The following is a 19,696-nucleotide window of genomic DNA, read 5'->3' on the forward strand; positions in this document are numbered from 1 at the left end:
AAATTTTTATCACATTTTCTACTTCAAAAGAAAGTATTTTTCAAAATAAAAATTCAAATACCATGAGAAAAAACTGCTGCAGAAAGACTTTATCTGTTAAAATTTTACTTTGGTTACAGAGGAGTAAAACTAAAACTTCCACAGTATTTGAAATTCTAATTTCACCATCAAAAAAGTTAAAAAATCCTCACAGATAATAGTATAATAAACTGATCTAAATGAGTTTTTCTATTTACAAAATATTGACTTTCTTTCTAATCTTTTACAGTAAAATGCTTAAGCATGGCTGCTTTAAGCAGCCAGAATAATGGAGACCTGAACCTGAAATCCTAGAAAGAACAACTATGGTCTTCAAAAGTTAACATGGCTACACGCTCATTAGAGTAACAAAATAAAAAAGAATGATATTATCAAATGTTTGTAGGAATGTGGAGCAACAGGAATTCCCATGCACTGTCAGTGGGACTGTAAAGTACAAGCACTTTAAAAAAAAACCACAGTTCCTTATGAAACTAAACATTCAGCTTCCCTGTTACACACACTCATTCCACTTCTAAGCATTAACAAGAGAGATAAAAGCATTCATCCAACAAAAAGAGTTGTACAGAACTGTTCAGAGCAACTCACTGGAAAGAGTCCAGGTGACTCTCAATATGAAAATGGATAATTATGGTGGTATATTCACACAATGGAAGACAAAAAGCAATAAAAAGAAAGAACTACTGATTATATATAATCAGTTCAGTTCAGTTGCTCAGTCATGTCCGACTCTTTGTGACCCCATGAACCGCAGCACTCCAGCCTCCCTGTCCATCACCATCTCCCGGAGTTCATTCAAACTCACATCCATCAAGTCGGTCATGCCATCCAGCCATCTCATCCTCTGTCATCCCCTTCTTCTCCTGCCCCCAATCCCTCCCAGCATCAGTCTTTTCCAATGAGTCAACTCTTCGCATGAGGTGGCCAAAGTACTGGAGTTTCAGCTTTAGCATCATTCCTTCCAAAGAAATCCCAGGGCTGATGTCCTTCAGAATGGACTGGTTGGATCTCCTTGCAGTCCAAGGGACTCTCAAGAGTCTTCTCCAACACCACAGTTCAAAAGCATCAATTCGTCAGCGCTCAGCTTTCTTCACAGTCCAACTCTCACATCCATACATGACCACTGGAAAAACCACAGCCTTGACTAGATGGACCTTTGTTGGCAAAGTAATGTCTCTGCTTTTCAATATGCTGTCTAGGTTGGTCGTAACTTTTCTTCCAAGGAGTAACATATTAGTCTCAAAACCCTAAGCTGAATGAAAAAGCCTTACCCAACAGAGTGTATACTGTATACCATTTATGTGAAACTCTATATTTAACTTATATGCAGAGTACATCATGAGAAACCCTGGGCTGGAAGAAGCACAAGCTGGAATCAAGACTGCTGGGAGAAATATCAATAAGCTCAGATATGCAGATGACACCACCCTTATGGCAGAAAATGAAGAGGAACTCAAAAGCCTCTTGATGAAAGTGAAAGAGGAGAGTGAAAAGGTTGGCTTAAAGCTCAACATTCAGAAAACTAAGATCATGGCATCTAGTCCCATCACTTCATGGGAAATAGATGGAGAAACAGTGGAAACAGTGTCAGACTTTATTTTTTTGGGCTCCAAAATCACTGCAGATGGTGACTGCAGCCATGAAATTAAAAGACGATTACTCCTTGGAAGGACTGAACTGAACTGAACTACAATAAGCAAAACGAGTCCATAGAGAAAAACAGTGGTTCAATCGGGGAGAGTGACTGAACTGACTAGGAAAGGGCAAGAGGGAACTTTCCAGTTAATTATAAAGCTCTACAACTCCAGAAGACTTCGGATTACACAGGTGTATGTATTTGTGTAAACTCGTGGAATGGCAACTGGCTGCATTTCACTGCAAGTCAAATTTACCTTCAAAAATTTTAAGTTGAAAACCTGAACTCAAGGGTTCAGTTCAGTGGCTGAGTTGTATCCGACTCTTTTGAGATCCCATGGACTGCAGCATGCCAGGCTTCCCTGTCCATCACCAACTCCCAGACCTTATTCAAACACGTCCATTGAGTCGGTGATGCCATCCAACCATCTCATCCTCTGTCGTCCCCTTCTCCTCCCGTCCTCAATCTTTCCCAGCATAAGGGTCTTTTCAAATGAGTCAGTTCTTCGCATCAGGTGGCCAAAGTATTGGAGTTTCAGCTTCAGCCTCAGTCCTTCCAATGAATATTCAGGACTGATTTCCTTTAGGATAGACTGGCTGGATCTCCTTGCTGTCCAAGGGACTCTCAAGAGTCTTCTCCAACACCACAGTTCAAAAGCTTAACATGTACTAATACTTGTAACTTGCTTTGAATTGCATCCAAAAAATAAAATTGACCAATAAATGACTGTGTGATAAAGCATAAAGCAAGATGCTAACTGTAGGTGATGGACACAGGAGAGTTCACTGCACAATTATTCCAACTTTCCTGTAAGCTGGAAAATACTTTAAAAATTAAGGGGAAATTTTATAGGAAAATTGAGAGACCAAAAAAATAGGGATTCAAAAGGTGGTCAAAGTTTCTCACGATGCTACACATTCTTACTACTTGACAGAATACACCACCTTTCATAATCATTTAAACAAATACCGCAATTGTTTATTGTTCCTTAAGGGAAACTTACAGGTACGTTTTATTTTTGCTTCCTCACAAACTGTTCACACTGTCTTGATATCTGCTGACCAACTGTCTGAGATCAATTCAGTAATTACGGAAATACTCTGGGACGTATATTTAACAAAAACTAAAATCATTTAAGTTCCTCAAGATCATTAATTAACTGCAATAACTGTATTCCTGAACAGATTTTAAGCGGTAAATTAGTTTTAAATTTCCTCCATTAACTCCAGGTTCGTGCTCTTTCATCTGACTGCAATTGCTAACATGTGAATAACGTTGCTATTCCTCTAAAATCAAACAAAAACCTCCCCAACGACTGGCATCTAAAGAATGACAAATACACTTTAAAAAAAAAAAAAAACAGAACCAGCAAGTCGTCAATGAAAGTCATCCACCTTTCTCCTTAAGCCTAGTTCTATTAAGATTCGGCTGAAAGCAATTTCTACGTCATAGCTCATTTTTTCTTTAAAGACTGGAAGGTGGGAAAGATTTCATCGGTCAAAACGCAGAACTAAATGCACACGTGCTCTTCACCCCAAAAATCTACTTTAACCCCCAGGCAGGTAAAACAATGAGCACCCCCTCTTTTTTTTTTTTCCTTCACGAGACAAAACCGCAGACCGGGCTGAGCCAAACCCTCGCCCAGCCTCCACCCCGCCCAAGCCAGGCGGCGGGTCTCTTTCCTTTGTGCGGAGTCAGAGGGAGGCGGCTGGAGGCGGGGAGCTGGGGGAGGAGGCTGGGGTCGGCGGACGCCGGAGCAAGAGGAAGGCGCCGAGGAGAGCGGCATCGGCGCGTCCCATAAACAGGCCAAGAGGCCCCGCCACAAACCTCTGCGGTGTCCCCAGCAGCAAACCCACAAACCTGGGTGTGATCTAATTTGGGATGAGACCCAGGAGAAAGGCCGAGGGCACCTCCGGAGACGACCCCTTCCTCCCAAGCCCTTGCAAAACCGTCTCCTCCTGCCGCTGGCGGAGGTCCTGCCGCCATCCCCACCCCGCCCCGAGCCTAGCGCGGCCCTCACCTGCTGGACGGAGCTGTTCTCGGGCACTGCGAACTCCTCCTTCTCCTTCGGGGTCTTCACGGTGACTTTCATGATCTTGGGTTCCGTGGAGGCGGTGGCGGCAGGGGCGCCGGCACCTTCGGCCGCGGCGGCGTTGTCCTGGGAACTCGGAGGGCCGCCGCTTTCACTATTCTCGGCCATGGCGGCGGCGGTGACTCAGGCGCAAAGGAGGGAGCGGGTGAGCGAGCGGGAGCCAGGCAACGCCAGAGCCGGCCTGGCCTGGCCGGGCAGCGGAGAATGTGGGGCGCGCTACCTCAGTGACAACTGGCTCAGGGCCGCCCTGGTGGGCGAGGAGCCGCGGAGCTTGGCGTGGGCTCCGGCGCAGGCCCTGGTCGGGCGCTCAGCAGCCGCTGTGTGTTCAGACGGCGATGAGTCGCAGCGACATCCGCAGCAGCCACCGCCACCGCCGCTTCCTCCTCCCCGCCCCTCCCCCTACGCCGCTCTGCCCGCGCCGCGCGGGGCACGCCGGGTAAGACGGCTGGCGACGTCGCCGAGTCATGCCTGGCCGGCGCGATTTGGTTCTCTGAGAGCTTTTCTTTCCCTCTCCCGCTCCACTGCTCAAAGCGTAGGCGCGTCCAGAATGAAGAACTGAAAACAAAGTGGGGTGGAAGAGGTCAGTTCATTCCTTCTTACCCCTTTAAGCAAAAAATAAATTTGGGGGTTCTGGGAGGCACCGTAAGGGCGCACGAGGATGACGTCACGGCTAGCGAAATTACTGGAATGGGAGCTAGACCACCGGGCACTGCGGCCGGAAATGCGCCTGCGCGATGGTAGGCCAGGTAGTTCTCCCCCACTCTCACCTCACTGGCGGTTACGGTCCGCATGCCCTAGGAGCCTGAGCTTGCTTCACGGTGTACCCCACTGGGAGGAGGGTCCAGAACAAATGCCCGCGAGGGTTTTTTGTAGTTGATATTTAAATGTGCTTAAATTTTGCGTACTTTAAAATTTTTAAACGCTTGCTTTTACTACACGGTGCGCTAGAATTGACAGACAAGTTAATGGACGAAAAAAAATCCTCATCATAAAGAAAGGAAAATGGAATACGCCCCTGTAGCCACCCTGCTGTACTCCGAGCAATCAGTGTGCTCCGGGGCCAGAGCCTCCCACCCTGGTCAGCCAGGTTTGGTCAGGTGATCAGGCCTCCTATGTTGGCACTGGTGCGCTAGCCCACCTGTGAATTCTCTGTGAATACTGTCCCGTAAGATGTTTGGGGCAGAAACAGTATCCAAGGCGTGCCCTCCCAGCTGGGACAACACAGTGTAGCTGAAGTGTTCATTTATATTCTATCAAATTAACTTACTGCTCTGTTTCAGACTTTAGGTGACATAAAAGGTTCAAAAATTATTTTCAGTGTAATACATGTGTAAATAAGAAACAGGAAGTTAATTTTCCCCTAGAGAATATTAAATTTGAAATGACCTCATCACTTGCCTTTAAAGATGACTTGCAAGGAATGTACAACACTGGACACAAACTTCATAAACCAGTATTGCGCAAATGTAAACTTTGACACCACACCGTGACCCAGATGTGCAAAGGTACACTTTGTATTTCTGTTCTTAAACCATCCGACTCTGTTCTGGCTCTTTTAAGTACTCTTGCATGAAGTCCACTTAGCAGAGCCACTCTGAAATCTGGGTCTAAAGTTCTGAACGTGTAAATTGCTATAGCGACGTCATTTCTTGTCAGCGAAGTTTCTGGCAGCATTTTTCAACAGCATGAAGAAATTACACAGAGCTTTCTGCTAAAGAATGGCTGTTTACATATGTTTAGATGTGAAGTAATCATTACTCCTCAAGGTAGAAAGTTCCACCGTTGGAAACCGTTTATATCTAACTCTGCACTTATGAAATTGCTCTGTGATTATCTCTGTCTTACATTGATTCCTAAAAAGTTTTGATGTCTTTGCACGATTTATGAAGTAATATAATTTATCTGTAAACATATACAGTATAATAATTCATTATGGACCTTTTTAGAAACAGCCCTACCCTGAAAGAAACCTTTGAGGCATGGGTTTAGATCAGGGATTAGCAAACTTTCAGAGACTAGATCCTAGGTATGTTGGGCTTTGTGGGCCATGCATTCTCTGTCTCAAATACTCAGCTCTGCCCTCCTATCATGAAGCAACTATAGACAATACATACAAGAATAAGCCTGATTGTGTCCTGGTGAAACTACTTACAAAAAAACCCAATTTGGCCCAGGAGGTCTAAATGTCTATTTGAGGCATTTTCTTTTTAATATCTTTTGTTTATTAATAGTGTAATTCATTCATTCTATAAACATTGATTGAGTACATTAATGTTGAAGATACAGAGGAATAAGATTCAGTCTCTGCCCTCAAAAAACTTAGAAGCAAGTTGGATGAGGGGTAAAAAATGGAAGGAGGAGGAGATAAGCAGTGCCATGCCATGTGTTAAAAACCAACTCTTCAGAAAATAAGCTTTGATACTTTTTTTTAGCATTTCCCAATCCCCCTTGATGTAAATACTTGCAAAATGGCTAATCTCAAGCTACCAACTTGAGGTCCTTGCTCACAAAATTCCTGACATTTCATCATTAAGTTTTCATAAGTGAAATATGAGCCAGGTGTAAGTGGATAGATCCCATTTTTTAAGTCTCAATATTCAAAATTCAACTATAATAATAAGAGGTGATTGTTCACATGGTAGAAGAATTCTTCCTTGACAAAATGAGTCAATGGATTCAATCAGTCAACAAGAATTTATTGAGCAAACTTTAATCCTATGTCCAGGAACTTATATAGTAACACAAGATGGTACATATGTCCAAAAGTGATATAAATAACAGTCATTGATCATGCTTCCATTGTCTCAAAAATGAAGCCCAAGCTTCTTAACTAGGTACAAGGCCTTCCACAACTTAACTCCTAGTCTCTCAAGCTTCACTCCCATTACTCTATAGAAAGGATCTGCTGCAAACAAGTTTTTTCTCATCTCTAGAAATACTTGTACATTGTATCTTTCTCACCTAGGATCCCTCCTTCAAGTCAATACACTCCCCACCTGCCCATTATTACTGCTGCTTCCCTAATAGAAAACACCCAAGCAGAATCATTTTTTTCTCTGACCTCCACCATAATTATTTGTACACGTCACCTGACAATTCATCACTTGTAACATACCTTCTATTATCTAAAGCTATTTCTCCTGTTACCAGTCCAGATCACACCCTCATTAATTCTGGCCTAGATTGCAACAATAACCTCCTCCAGATTCCCTTGCTTCCAGGTTGAAGCCACCATCCTCAAAACGATTTATTATTGGTGCCGTATGTTATCCCTGTAGAACTAAATTTTGATTATGACACCCAGATAATTGTCATTAGCTCTCCACAGAGTTTCAAAATAATATCTCATTCCTGTCTTAACCCTAAATCGAGTGAGTCCATTAAGCATTCCAAGCTTGTTTTGTGCTTTCCTGCCTCTAGGCTTCAACACAACATTTTCACTGCAAATTGAAATTCTTATCTCTCATTTTGACTTCATTGTTTTACCCATCTTTCAAGACTTACCTGAATTGAGACTTTCCCTAACAGTTTTTCCCTGATAATGTTTTTTTGATCAGACATATTCTCTAAATACTCTATATTCCCATATGACTTTATTACCTTTCTGGTGTCACTTACCCATTTGGTCTTGTGTTATACTTAGTTGTGTGCACATTTATTAGACAAGGTCCTTGAAAACAGGGTCAAGTCTTGATTGTCATATGTACCACACAATGCCTAAGCTAATATCTTGGCATGATAGCATTTTCTGCTAAAGTTAATGAATTATTGAACTGTCCCTTTTACCACTAGAGAAGAAATTCATTTAAATCAGTAAATCATATTTTATACTCCTTTGTCTCCTGCAAGGTTTATGTTGCAGTGATAGATAGATATCGATACATACATATAATACTTAACTTGAACCTTATTTGCTTTGCAATAGTTTCAGAGGAAGGAAATATTATTTCACCTCCTGCTTGGTGCAGGGGAAGGAAGGAAAAATCAGAGAAGGATTTTGAAGTGAAAGGAATTTGAGTCGCATGTAAAGGAATGGATGTGATTTGGTTAAGTGTGTTGAAAGGCAACTTCATGAGAAAGAGGCAGTGGTGAGAAATAGAAACTCTGCTAGGGCACTGATCTAAAACTGTGGTCCACAGCCTAGGAACAGTCCATTAGTATCTCTAGGGCTACTTCCAAATCAAAGGGAAAAGGGTGAAATGTTCAATAAGTTTCTGAGCCTAACCCTGGAGAAGTGTTTATGGCGAGGAGGGTTGTTTACTAATTTGTCAACTAAAACTCTAGACCACTGGGTAGGATTTACAAATAGATCTATGGCCACTACACACTTTGAATACAAGCTGCTCAGTTGGTTCCCACAGCTGTGCCAACCAGCAGTGGCACTAGAGAAGGAGTTATAGCAAGCCTCTGAAGAAAACACCTGTGGTTCTTATTTTGTTCCAGTCTCATCTATTTTTTTTTTTTTTTTACTTTTTATTTTGAAATAATTATAGACTCACATGGAAGCAGCAAAAACAGTACTCCAAAGAGTCCTGTGTACCCTTCACCTAATTTCCCTCTATGGTGACATCTTAAATTTTTGCTGCACAATATTTAACTAGGAAATTGACATGTTAACTGGGCTATAAGCCTTATTCAGTTTTTACCATATTTTTAAATCTTCATTGATTTGTGCATGTGTGTATATCTGTCCAGTTTTATCCTGTGTATAAATTGATGTAACCATAGCTAGATGCCAAGGTACAGAACTATTCCATCATCAGTCTCACCATTTTTTGTCATTCCTATACAGCAGGGGTTCTCAATCTTGATGCTTGACATTTGAGACCACAGCATTCTTTGTTTAAAGCAATGGGGAGGTGCTGGGCATTATAGGATTTTTAGCAACATCCCTGACCTCTGCTTAGTAGATGCAGGCAGTACAAAGAACAACCAGGAGAAATACTGGTGGTGGTTTAGTAGCTAAGTCATGTCCAATTCTCGTGACCCCATAGACTGTAGCCTGCCAGTTTCCTCTGTCCTTGGGATTTCCTAGGCAAGAACACTGGAGTGGGTTCTTCTCCAGGGGAACTTCCCAACCCAGGGCTTGAACCTGAGTCTCCTGCATTGCAGGCGGATTCTTTACCATCCAAACCACCAGAGAAGCTGACCTCTACTCAGTAGATGCAGGTAGTACTACCACCCCACCACTGTAAGGACCATCACAACTGTTTCTCAAAATTGCCAAATGTCCCTTGGGAAACAAGCTATACAGACAGCTGATGGGGTCATCCCTACCGCCTACATTTTTCCTCTTTCTCTATCACAAATTGGAATCGCAAGTGTTATCAGTTATCGAAGAATCATATTTTACTACCAAGTTTATTTAATTCTGAATTGATTATATTACTCATGATGAACCTTACTGTGGGTTTTCTCCGGTGTAGGTAAGTATTGCCAGGATTCCATTTTAAACTTGCATTTAATCTGTTATTACATCTCATCTGCTCATCTCTTATCAGGAGTCTGAATTTATTCAGGCCTTAAGAGAATGCCTAAAAATATTCATAGGCTATACTCTTTTGACCTCTCTCATGAACAGGTTACTACAGATAATGTGAGATACAGTCCCTACGGCAAGCACTGAATATCTTACAGAAGTGGTAAGACTGGTTCTCCTGGAAACGTACAGATACAAGGATAAATATTTTTATAATTAGACTCAAGCTTGGTTTTATGCTGTGTAAAACTCCAAGTCTTATGATTTCTTTTCAGAGGAGAAATTTATTCAGAACACATATATTTGGAATGTGTTTCCTGACCTTAGAAGAGGTTACCCTATATGAAGAGTCTGCCATCTTGTATAAACTAACCAAATGAGCCATGGGGAAACTTTAGGTGTTCTCTGAAGGCAGAGAGAAGGAAGTTAAAGGGTACAAAATCTATAAAGCAAGTCATCTAAGAATTTTAAAGAACAATAATGCTTCTGGGAGGAAAAATTGTTTCCGGCTGCTGGGGAATTTTGTAACACAAAAAAAGGCAATTTAAAGGGATTTCCTTGGCAGTCCGTGATGAGGACTCTTTGCTTTCACTGCCAAGGGCCACGTTTCAATCCCTGGTTAGGGAACTAAGATCCCACAAGAAGCACAGCACAGTCCAAACAAAAAAAAAAGGGGGCAATTTATTGATGTGTTTTACAAAGGAAGCTGAGAAGTGTTAAAGAAAAATTAGTCATCTAGTCCTTTCGTTTCATCCAAATAATTCTTAAAACTTTGGTTCTCAAATGACTTGAAAGGTAGATGATAATATGATAGCTTATCTGAGTTCTATAATCTAATGAGAATTGTGAAAGGTTTGAGATTTTCCCCTACTTACAAGCTAAGAGCTTCGTGGAATACTGGCAGAAGACACATGGCTCTTAAGACTTTGTTACAGCAGTAGCAGTGGCCAGTGTATTAGCATTTTCTTGCGCCTGTACATGCAGTGGGTTGCATTATAAGAGTAATCTCAAGTGTGGGGAGCCCATATCTTTTAAATGTGCAGTAAACTTGTAGCCCTCTGCTCTGGAGGGAGATACTATGTTTTCAAAAACCACTATATAAATATCCTTGAAAAAACAGCTTAGAACAAAGACATTGTATAAATTTCCTTTTGCTGCCATAACAACCATACTTTAGTCGCTTAAAGCAACACAGATTTTGCTTAAAGCAGCACAGTTTTTGCTTAAAGCAACACAGATTTTTCTTGCAACTCTGGAGGTCAGAAGTCCAAAATGGATCTTAAAGGGCTAAGCAGAAAGGCTATGTTCCTCTGGAGACTCTAGGGGAGAATTCATTTCTTTCTTTTCCCAGCTTTTAAAGACTGCCCCTGAGAGAGTGGAGGCGGAGCCTGGCATGCTATAGTGCATGGGATCCCAGAGATTTGGATACAACTTAGCAACTGAACAACAACAACAGACTGCTCACATTCATTGGCTTGTGGCCAAATCACTCAACCATCTGCTTCCATTATCAATTTCCCCGGACTTTGCGGCCTCCCTCTTTCCCTTATAAAGATTCTATGATGTTGGTCCCTCCCAGACAGTAGGATCCTTAATCACATCTACAGAGTCCCTGTGGCATGTAAGGTGACAGATAGGTTCTGGGAATTAAGATATGGACACCTTTGGGGAGCCGTGATTCTGCACATCAGAGGTGGTCAGTGCCCGTTATTTATAAGATGTGCAGAATTATGAGAGGCCATAAAAGAATTTTCTCCCAATAATATCCACTCCTTGTTTCTACAGTTGTTTGTCATTCTGATTAATCTGACCACCAGAGGCTGGGACCAAATCCATAAAATGTGTTTCATATAACATTTAATAAACTATTATCGATAGATTCAAAGAAGCAGAATGAGGCCAACCTGCAGTATTACTAACCGTGCTCCCCAGGGGTTCAGACCCAATCAGCTGAACAAAGCCCACAAACCATCAGAATCTACTTTGGCTGCTTCCTAGATATTGCTTCTGTATTGACTTTTCCCCTTGGCCCAAGGTATTAATCTAGTTACAGCAGGATGTCTTAGCAGTTGCACATATTTTGCCATGGACTTCAAGGAAGAAATCCAGGGCAATTATTACTGATCATAACAACCCTAAGCAGTGAGCTGAGGCTGGCTTGAATGCCTTCCAGGCTGATGTGATTGTCATCGATCTTCAGCTAAAGTCTGGACAGAATTTTGTCCTATCTCTTCTAATTCAGTGGTTCTCATTGTAAGAATTAACTGCCCACAGGTTGCATACAGATAACAAGTAAGTAAGCCCACTGAGAAACCCCTGCAAATAATCAAGGGCAGCTGCAGTCTAGATAGTTCTCCCAGTAATCTGAGGGCTTTGTGATCTACAGACAGTGTTTCTTAAAGGTCTCTTATGACCTCCTTTAAGGTGCAAGCTGCTGTGATTTCAAGAGAAGGCAAGCTAATGCCTAACTTCCACAAAAGAACTACAGTCCTGGGAGTGCACATGGCGTACCTGGAAAGAAAATGTTGATAATTATTGAAACCCCTTAAATATGATTGGCAGCTGGTTGGTAGGCCTCAGGGTTCCTGGTTCAGTTCGAATAATTGAGTCTAGTCCTTGTTAATGGAGGGACTGCCTATAGGTCAGCAGCCCAAACTGTCCTGTTTATCTATGCCACCTGCCAGTGATTAGTAAGGGCTATAAGAATGGGAGTGGGAAAGATATCCAGAGGTATTGACACATGTTTTACATGGGAGGTGCAGAGACCCGGCCAATCCCTGTCATTTTCAATTGGCTTCTTATTAAAGTTAAGGAGAATGGCAGTTGTGATCAGAGTTATCCTGTGAGGTATGGCGGACCCAGGAGTGAGTTAAATTTAGTGTTTGCTAGTCTAAGGAAAGTTATGACCAACCTAGATAGCATATTCAAAAGCAGAGACATTACTTTGCCAACAAAGGTTCATCTAGTCAAGACTATGGTTTTTCCTGTGGTCGTGTATGGATGTGAGAGTTGGACTATGAAGAAGGCTGAGCACCGAAGAATTGATGCTTTTGAACTGTGGTGTTGGACAAGACTCTTGAGAGTCCCTTGGACTGCAAGGAGATCCAACCTGTCCATTCTGAAGGAGATCAGCCCTGGGATTTCTTTGGAAGGAATGATGCTGAAGCTGAAACTCCAGTACTTTGGCCACCTCATGCGAAGAGTTGACTCATTGGAAAAGACTCTGATGCTGGGAGGGATTGGGGGCAGGAGGAGAAGGGGACGACAGAGGATGAGATGGCTGGATGGCATCACTGACTCGATGGACGTGAGTCCGAGTGAACTCCAGGAGTTGGTGATGGACAGGGAGGCCTGGCGTGCTGCGATTCATGGAGTCGCAAAGAGTCGGACACGACTGAGCGACTGATCTGATCTGATCTGAAAGACCCAGGGATCTCTAAAAGAAGATCATGAATGCCCCACCTTTTCCTGTGCTTCTCAAGGTCCAAGATGTTCCTTCTTCTAGTGCTAGGATTGTTTTCCTCCCCCACCAAAAAAAAAATCAGTGTATCCCATTCCAGAAACAGTAACTTCACCTTTTCCCCAGTGACCACCTACTCACACCAAGACTTCCTATCTGGAAGGGAAACAATTTATCTCAGATTAGGACTGGAACCTACGTGCTTGGACTCAAGCCCATTCAAATCCCTGCTTGGGACTCAAACCCACATGGCCAGGACCTGAACCCAGCCAAAACCCTGCTTGGGACTCTAACCCACGTGGCTGGGACTTGATCCCAGCCAAAACCCTGCTTGGGACTTGAACTCATGTGGCTAGGACTTGAACCCAGCCAAAATCCCTGGTCTTTCAATTGAAATAACAGACCTGGTTTCAGGACCTAATGAAGGTTCTTGATGATATTGCAGGAAGAATTCAGTGAGAGACAAAATAACAGGTAAGAAGTGGTTTTATTCAGAGAGAAACATACTCCACAGACAGAGTGTAAGCCATTGCAGAGGGCAAGTGCAGCTTCAAAATGTGGCATGGTTAGTTTTTATGGGCTGGGTAATCTCATAGGCTAATGAGTGGGAGGATTATTCCAAATGTTTTGAAGAAGAGGTGGAGATTTACAAAAATTGAGCCACCACTCACTTTTTGGTCTTTTGATGGTGCCTTGGAACTGTCATAAGGCCTCTGGGTGTGTCATTTAGCTTGCTGATTGAAGATCAAGGTCTAGTCAAAGTTGACTTGTCTGCCATCTTGGAGCCATTTGATTCCAATTGATTTATGTTGTGTCCTCGGGCTATGTCATTCTTTCAAAGGTTGTGCCCTGCCCCCTTCCCTCCTGTTTCAGAAGGATAGGTGCAAAAGACACAGGAACATTTTTCTAAAACATACAGGCACTCATTATATCTCCCATTTTGGCCCTTATGGAACATGTTAGGGGACTCAGGGAGCAAATATTCCACAATGTAATCATCATCCCTATAATCTAGGACTATATCCATCCAATAAGAGAATTCAAGGAGCTGAACCAGATTTGAATTCAAATCCCATAGGCTCCATTTGGCTGGGTTGCCACCAAGAGAGTGTACCAACCCGGTACCAACCCAGCCAGCCAGTAGTTTTCAGTAGGGGAAAGAAAGACATGTCATGCCCACAGTAGACTTCTGAATTTTCAAAGTAGGTTTATAAACTCCTATCCCCTTTGTCCTTATCATTACCTAGGAAGTGGGCAAAAGGAGATGCTTCCTTTCTGGAGACCATTCAGTGACCAAAATACCTAGTATTAAAGCATGTGAACTAGGAGGAGGTGAGGGATATAGAAGAAGAGGTCTTTTTGAGTTGATTTTTGAAGTGACCATTCCAATGCTCAACAATACCAGAGGTCTATGGATAGCAGCATGGAAAGTGCTCTAAATACCTTAGCCAGTAGCCCATTATTGAGTGACCTTTGCAATAAAAAGTGTACCTTTGTCAGACTGTAAATGGACCAGAAAGCCAAAAGCATGACACAGATTAGTGTTCAGGGGCCACAGTGGTGTGGTTAGAGTCAGTTGATTGGACTAGACCAATAACACCAAAGCTGAAAAAGGGTCAGGAGCAGCGAGCCATTACCCATAGCCCTGAGACAGGGTCAGAAGTCCAATGTAATCAAATTGCCAGGAGTGGGTGGGGACCACACTCACACAATGTATCCTTACTCCCTGTGAAATGAATGCGTCACCTTTTGTCAGCAGTCCAAGTCTGACATGCAGTGGTAGCCTTTGCATCAGAAACATAGACTCTTCTACTTTGCCCAGTTTATGATGATGGGTGTGGATCATGTCCAGACAATGATGAACACAGGCAGCAATAGTGGCAGTAAAGGCAGTGCAACACTGTCAGCACTTGCCTCCAGTCAGGCTCATCAGGATGGCCCCTACCAGAGATACCCGCATGAGAGACCCAAGTGGTTGGGTCAGCAGCTGTGGTTTATTTCCACAGTTCACATCCCCAAAGAAGAGTGTATTTAATCTGCCAATCTGTAGTTTTCAAAGTACAGACCAAAGAGCTGGGCTGTTGGCAACAGCCTAAGAGTCAGTACAAATAAAATAACAGGGTTCATCGAGAGGACTGTTGGTAAGAGATAGGAGAGTGGCCTTGAATTCTGCCCACCGAGTGAAGTGACCTTGTGCACTTTTGGTTGTACGTATTAACACTGGGCTTGAACAGCTCCAAGATCTCCTGTCAGGTCTTACTGTAGTCAAACCATCAGCGAGTGAATCAGGCCCAGGCATTTAGAGGAAACTGAACTGAGGGTCCCTTTGAACTAGTGGTTTTGTTTAGAGCAGAAAAGCCTGAGGGAGGAGAAGACAAAGAATAACTTTGCTCCTGGGAGATAGCGACTGCTTTCTCATATAAAGCCAAAATGCCACTGGGGTTAGGGTTATGATCATACCATTTCCATTGATGAGCAAGACTTATTGAGCCCTTCTTGGTGTCCTTCAGCCCAAGTCAATCCACCCAAGATGGGAGTATTAGGCTGAGTGGAAAGGCCTTTATCGGTCAGGCTTCTGGCTTCAACAAGAGCTCAGTAGCAAGACAATAGCTGCCCTTTCAAAGGAGAAGATGTGGCAGCCCTGTTAGGAAGCTATGAGTCAAAACCCCAAGGGGCACCTATAGATGGAAGTTGCCTCGCCTTGTTAGGGTCTCCAGTGGGCAAAATCATCACTCCCATAGACTTGCAGCTGAAATTATGGAGCCTCAAGAGTGCTAATGCTTCTCTACATGCAGCTGTTCCCAATCAGAAGAATCTCTTCTGGTACGTAGAGGATGACAAAACACAAGTATGTAACACATTGATTCCTACTGTACATTTAGATAATAAAAGTAGCAGCAACTATACGTTGAATTGGCTTGGAGAGCCCAACCCACAAGGTCATGTCAGCTCTTCCCCAGGTGAGCCCTGCTTGAACATCATTAGCTGAATCCAGGAGCCAGTTCCCCTGTGGGGCTGGTAGAATGGAGACGAGGACCCCTGTATCCAGCAGAGCCACACAAGTTTGACTTCCTCCCCTCCCCAAAGTTCCCCAGCATACCAGCATAGAGCTCTTGTGCCCCTTGTTGACATGGAAACCTTGGCCACTCCCCCAACCATCATTCCCTTAGAGTAGCTGCGACTGTTGTGAAGAGGAGGGAGGGAGCACGAGGCAAGGAAGCAGAGAGTGACTGCGTGGAAAACAAGGGGCACTGACTTTGTTTCAAGCAGTGCAGAGGCTGACCTCAGCTTTGTTTGGTTTGGTAACCAAACGAAATGTCAATGTTTCAGTCCGCTCAAAACCCTGCACTGGGTAGCAGGGTCAACATTTGCCCACACTGTTGCAGTCTTAGGCTCTCTGGCAGCCACAGTCATGTTTCTCAGCTTTGCCCGGAGTTTGTGTCCTTCAGTTGACAACCTTTCTGGAGGAGTCCACCTTAATCTGAGCCATCTGTTGCCCCATTATCGAAATAAGATCTCTTAAATATAAATGCTAGTGGGAGTTTCCATGATGTCAGGGATTATTGCAAGAAGTTATCTGTATTTCTTTGGCTCTGTTGCTCAATCTTCAGTGGGTTACTTCACCAGCATTGTAAACCCAATCTGCGGCAGTAAGAGCCTTAATCTAAAGGGTTTGTTTGTAGCTTCCCACAGGAATGAGTCTGCCTCAGGAAAATCTGAGGGGACCAAGTCTTCTTATAGCAGTTTGGATGAGTTTTTAAAAGAAAAACCTGTGAGACCTTTTACTGTCATCTCTGGTTGGATCTAAGATTAGCATGATAGTCTTGAAGGAAGGGCAGAGGTGAAGAATAGTGTAACTGTTGCCGTTCTTAACAAGCATTGTATGCCCACTCCCCAGCCAACCAGTCAGAGTTCTCAAACTTACCTGGATTCTGCCATAGCAGTTGCAAATTTCCTTCTCCTGTTCAATGTAGTGCTGGTCTCTGTCACTGTTGTCTGAAAGAGGGTAAAACTGAGTACTAGTTGTTACAACGGGATAAGCCTGAGGCTGATCTAGTATCACCTTTTACTTGCCCTACTTGCAAGCTAACGAGTTAGGCTGCCACAGTTTTGTGGATGTGGACAGAAGACACAAGGCTCCAAGGTCATAGACAAAGGACTTTCTTACTTGCATCAATAGCAGTAGGCCGAGTATCAGCATTGTCATGTACCATTTCCTCAGAGCAGTTCCCACAGGGCAAGGCAAGGAGGACCAGTATCTTCTATACTTGCTATGGGTTGTGTTACACAAGAGGATTCTCTGAGCTTAGAGAACCCAAATCTCTTGTAATAGGCAGTAAACCACCTTTCTCTGGAGGGGAACACTATGTTCCAGAGCTGTAAACACACAAGTCCTTTGCTCCAGAAGGAGACAGACACTATATCTTCCAAGGCTGTTGTCCACTATATAAGCATCACTGAAGAGATGGTCTTCAGTAAAAGTGGTCAGTGCCTCTTCTCACCTAATATGCAGAAATTCGGGAGACCAATGGAGAATTGTCTTCCAACATACTCTTATAACAATTTATATTTGCCTGAAACTCTGTAGCATTAGAAAGTTCTTGAGACTATTTTTATTCTAGTCCTATCCACCCTTAAAGACATATCTGAGAAGAGATTGTCAGACAGAGGTCAAAAAACTTTTTCTATAAAAGACCAGGTGGTAAAGATTATAAAGTTTGCATGCCATGCAATCTCTATTGCAACTACACTGCTGTTAAAGCACTTAGCAGCCATAGACAATAATAAATCAAGTGTTACAATACAACTTCATTTATAGATGTTGAAATTTAAATTTTATGTGATTTTATAGGTCATGAAATATATCCCCTTTTGATTTTTAACCTTTAAAAATGTAAAAACAGTTATTAATTCTTGGGCTGTAGAAAAATGAGCCGCAGGACAGAATTGGTCCAGGATTTTTTAAAGAATAAGATTCTCATAAATCGGCATGAATTCAGTTAGGAGATGGCAACATTTTTCATTTATTTCTTTCTGACTCTCTGTTCTCCAAGTCAGGAGAATTTACAGTTACAGAAAAATAAAACCACTTAAGTACCAAGGCTTATAAAACTGCTAATTGTAGGATGTGATGGTTACATTTCTGTGTCAACTTGACTAGGATACATGGTGCCTGGATCAAACATCATTTCTGGGTGTGTCTATGAGGATGTGCCTGGATGAGATTAGCGTTTGAATTAGTAGGCTCAATAAAGTAGACAGTCTTCCCCAATGTGAGTGGGCATCATCCAATCCTTTGAGGGTTTGATTAGAATGAAAGGGCAGAGGAGTGTTGAATTCTCTCTCCCTGCCTGACTGTTCAAACTGAGACATCAGCTCTAACAGTCAGATAGACTGCTCTCAACTAGGACTTACACCACTGGCCCTACAGTTCTCACAACTCCACTGATGACTTTCCTGGATTCCCACCTGCAGATGATGGACTGTGGAACTTCTTAGCCTCTTTAATTGCATGAGCTGATTCTCTAGATATATTATATATATATATATATACACACACACACATATACACACACACTGATTGCTTCTGTGTCTCTGAAGAACCATGTATTGTATGACTATTTTAATTAGTTATATTAACTGATTAGTATATAAGACCTTATAATATATAGTACATAACATATATAGGTTGTATGAGTTATTTTGACTAGTTATATTAGACCGTCCTAATATTCTTCAACAAAGTTAAGGGGAAATACTTTACAAGATAAAGTTTTAGCTTTTTTTAGAGGATTAAAGACTCAGTTTCAATTGTGGATAACCAAGGTGTAATCCCTGAAGAGTATTAATACGCATGTCACCAGATGGTATCATAGCTTGGGTTGGGTAGGGAGGGAGTTGTATGGAATTGGTGACTCAAATGTGGAAAGCAACACTTCATAGCTTTTAACACCTAAGAAAGGATTTCTTTAAAAAACACACACACACACACAAAAGCACAAATCATAAAACACTGACATAGTTAATTATATTAAAATAAAAAATTTATGTGCATCACAAACTTCAAGACAAAATGAAAAGATGAGTTGTCTGCTAAAAAATAAATATGGGAAAATTATAACCAATAAAGAAGTCGTATCCAGAAAATATAAAAAATGCCTGTATATGGATAAGAAACAGATACCTAAAAAGAATGGACATCTGACTCAAATGGAAATGCTACCTCATTAGTTTATATGGAAAATACAAATTGAATCTTAAAACATTGAATTGATATATATATCTCTCTCTGGCTCTCTCATTTTACCTGCTGTGTAAAAAAACATTGACCAAAAACTGCAAGTTGCACATCATGATCTATAGTTTAACATTTATATCAAGTTTTAAACACGCAAAACAATGTTAAAGTGTAAAAGTGTGCGTAGAAACAACAACAGAAGCATCAGGGTAGTAACTACCTCAGGGCTGTAGGGAAAGGAATGACATTGGGGAAGGGCGTGGGGGAGGTGCTTCCTTTTATCTGCATTGTTTTATTCTTTAAGCACATCGATACACAAATGTTTGTTGCATCTTTCTCTGATCTTTTGTACCTCTGAAATATCTCATTAACTTAGAGAGATGTTTTTAAACCCTTTAAAACAAAGTAGTCTCCTTCCTCTCTGTCTTCCTGAAAGAGTCCTAACCTCCCACCTAGCCTCTTCTCCCTGCTCTCGTACTTACCTAATAACGTTAGGAGTCTTTCAGGAAGACAGCACACCAAGCACACAGGTCTTGGCTTTTCCCCCCCTTACAAAAGGTACTGAATCACCTTCCAGTTCCCTGGAAAATACCTGACTCAGAGGGCTGTAGTAGGAAAAGTACATTTTTTTGTCCCAGAGAGCAAACAAAAAATACTGCTAAGAATGATGGGATGTGTCAAAAGTACACAAACAGATGCACACTCAAAGTACACAAAAGTCAGCTTGAAGAGGCTCCCTATAACTAAGTTGG

At 42.3% G+C, this 19,696-nt stretch overlaps 1 protein-coding gene and 1 long non-coding RNA gene across 3 annotated transcripts in view; one reads left to right on the forward strand and one right to left on the reverse strand.

The window, feature by feature from the left end:
* UBQLN1 (ubiquilin 1) overlaps positions 1-4,154 on the reverse strand; it is a 59,097-nt gene extending 54,943 nt beyond the window's left edge. Inside the window, exon 1 of one of the 2 annotated variants that reach the window (XM_055578908.1) lies at positions 3,696-4,154. In XM_055578908.1, the coding sequence (XP_055434883.1) occupies positions 3,696-3,875 (180 nt within the window). In that variant the 5' untranslated portion in view covers positions 3,876-4,154. The remainder of the gene's footprint in view (positions 1-3,695) is intronic. The other variant, XM_055578907.1, reaches the window with a different exon arrangement.
* Positions 4,155-4,353: 199 nt separating this feature from the next.
* Positions 4,354-18,177, forward strand: LOC129650443 (uncharacterized). Its single transcript, XR_008713767.1, has 4 exons — positions 4,354-4,513; positions 5,174-5,272; positions 9,349-9,409; positions 10,598-18,177. It is a non-coding gene; the product is annotated as an uncharacterized LOC129650443 (long non-coding RNA).
* The last annotated feature ends 1,519 nt before the right edge of the window (positions 18,178-19,696 follow it).

The sequence above is a fragment of the Bubalus kerabau genome, chromosome 4 (assembly GCF_029407905.1).
Source record: "Bubalus kerabau isolate K-KA32 ecotype Philippines breed swamp buffalo chromosome 4, PCC_UOA_SB_1v2, whole genome shotgun sequence".
Lineage (NCBI taxonomy): Eukaryota > Metazoa > Chordata > Mammalia > Artiodactyla > Bovidae > Bubalus > Bubalus kerabau.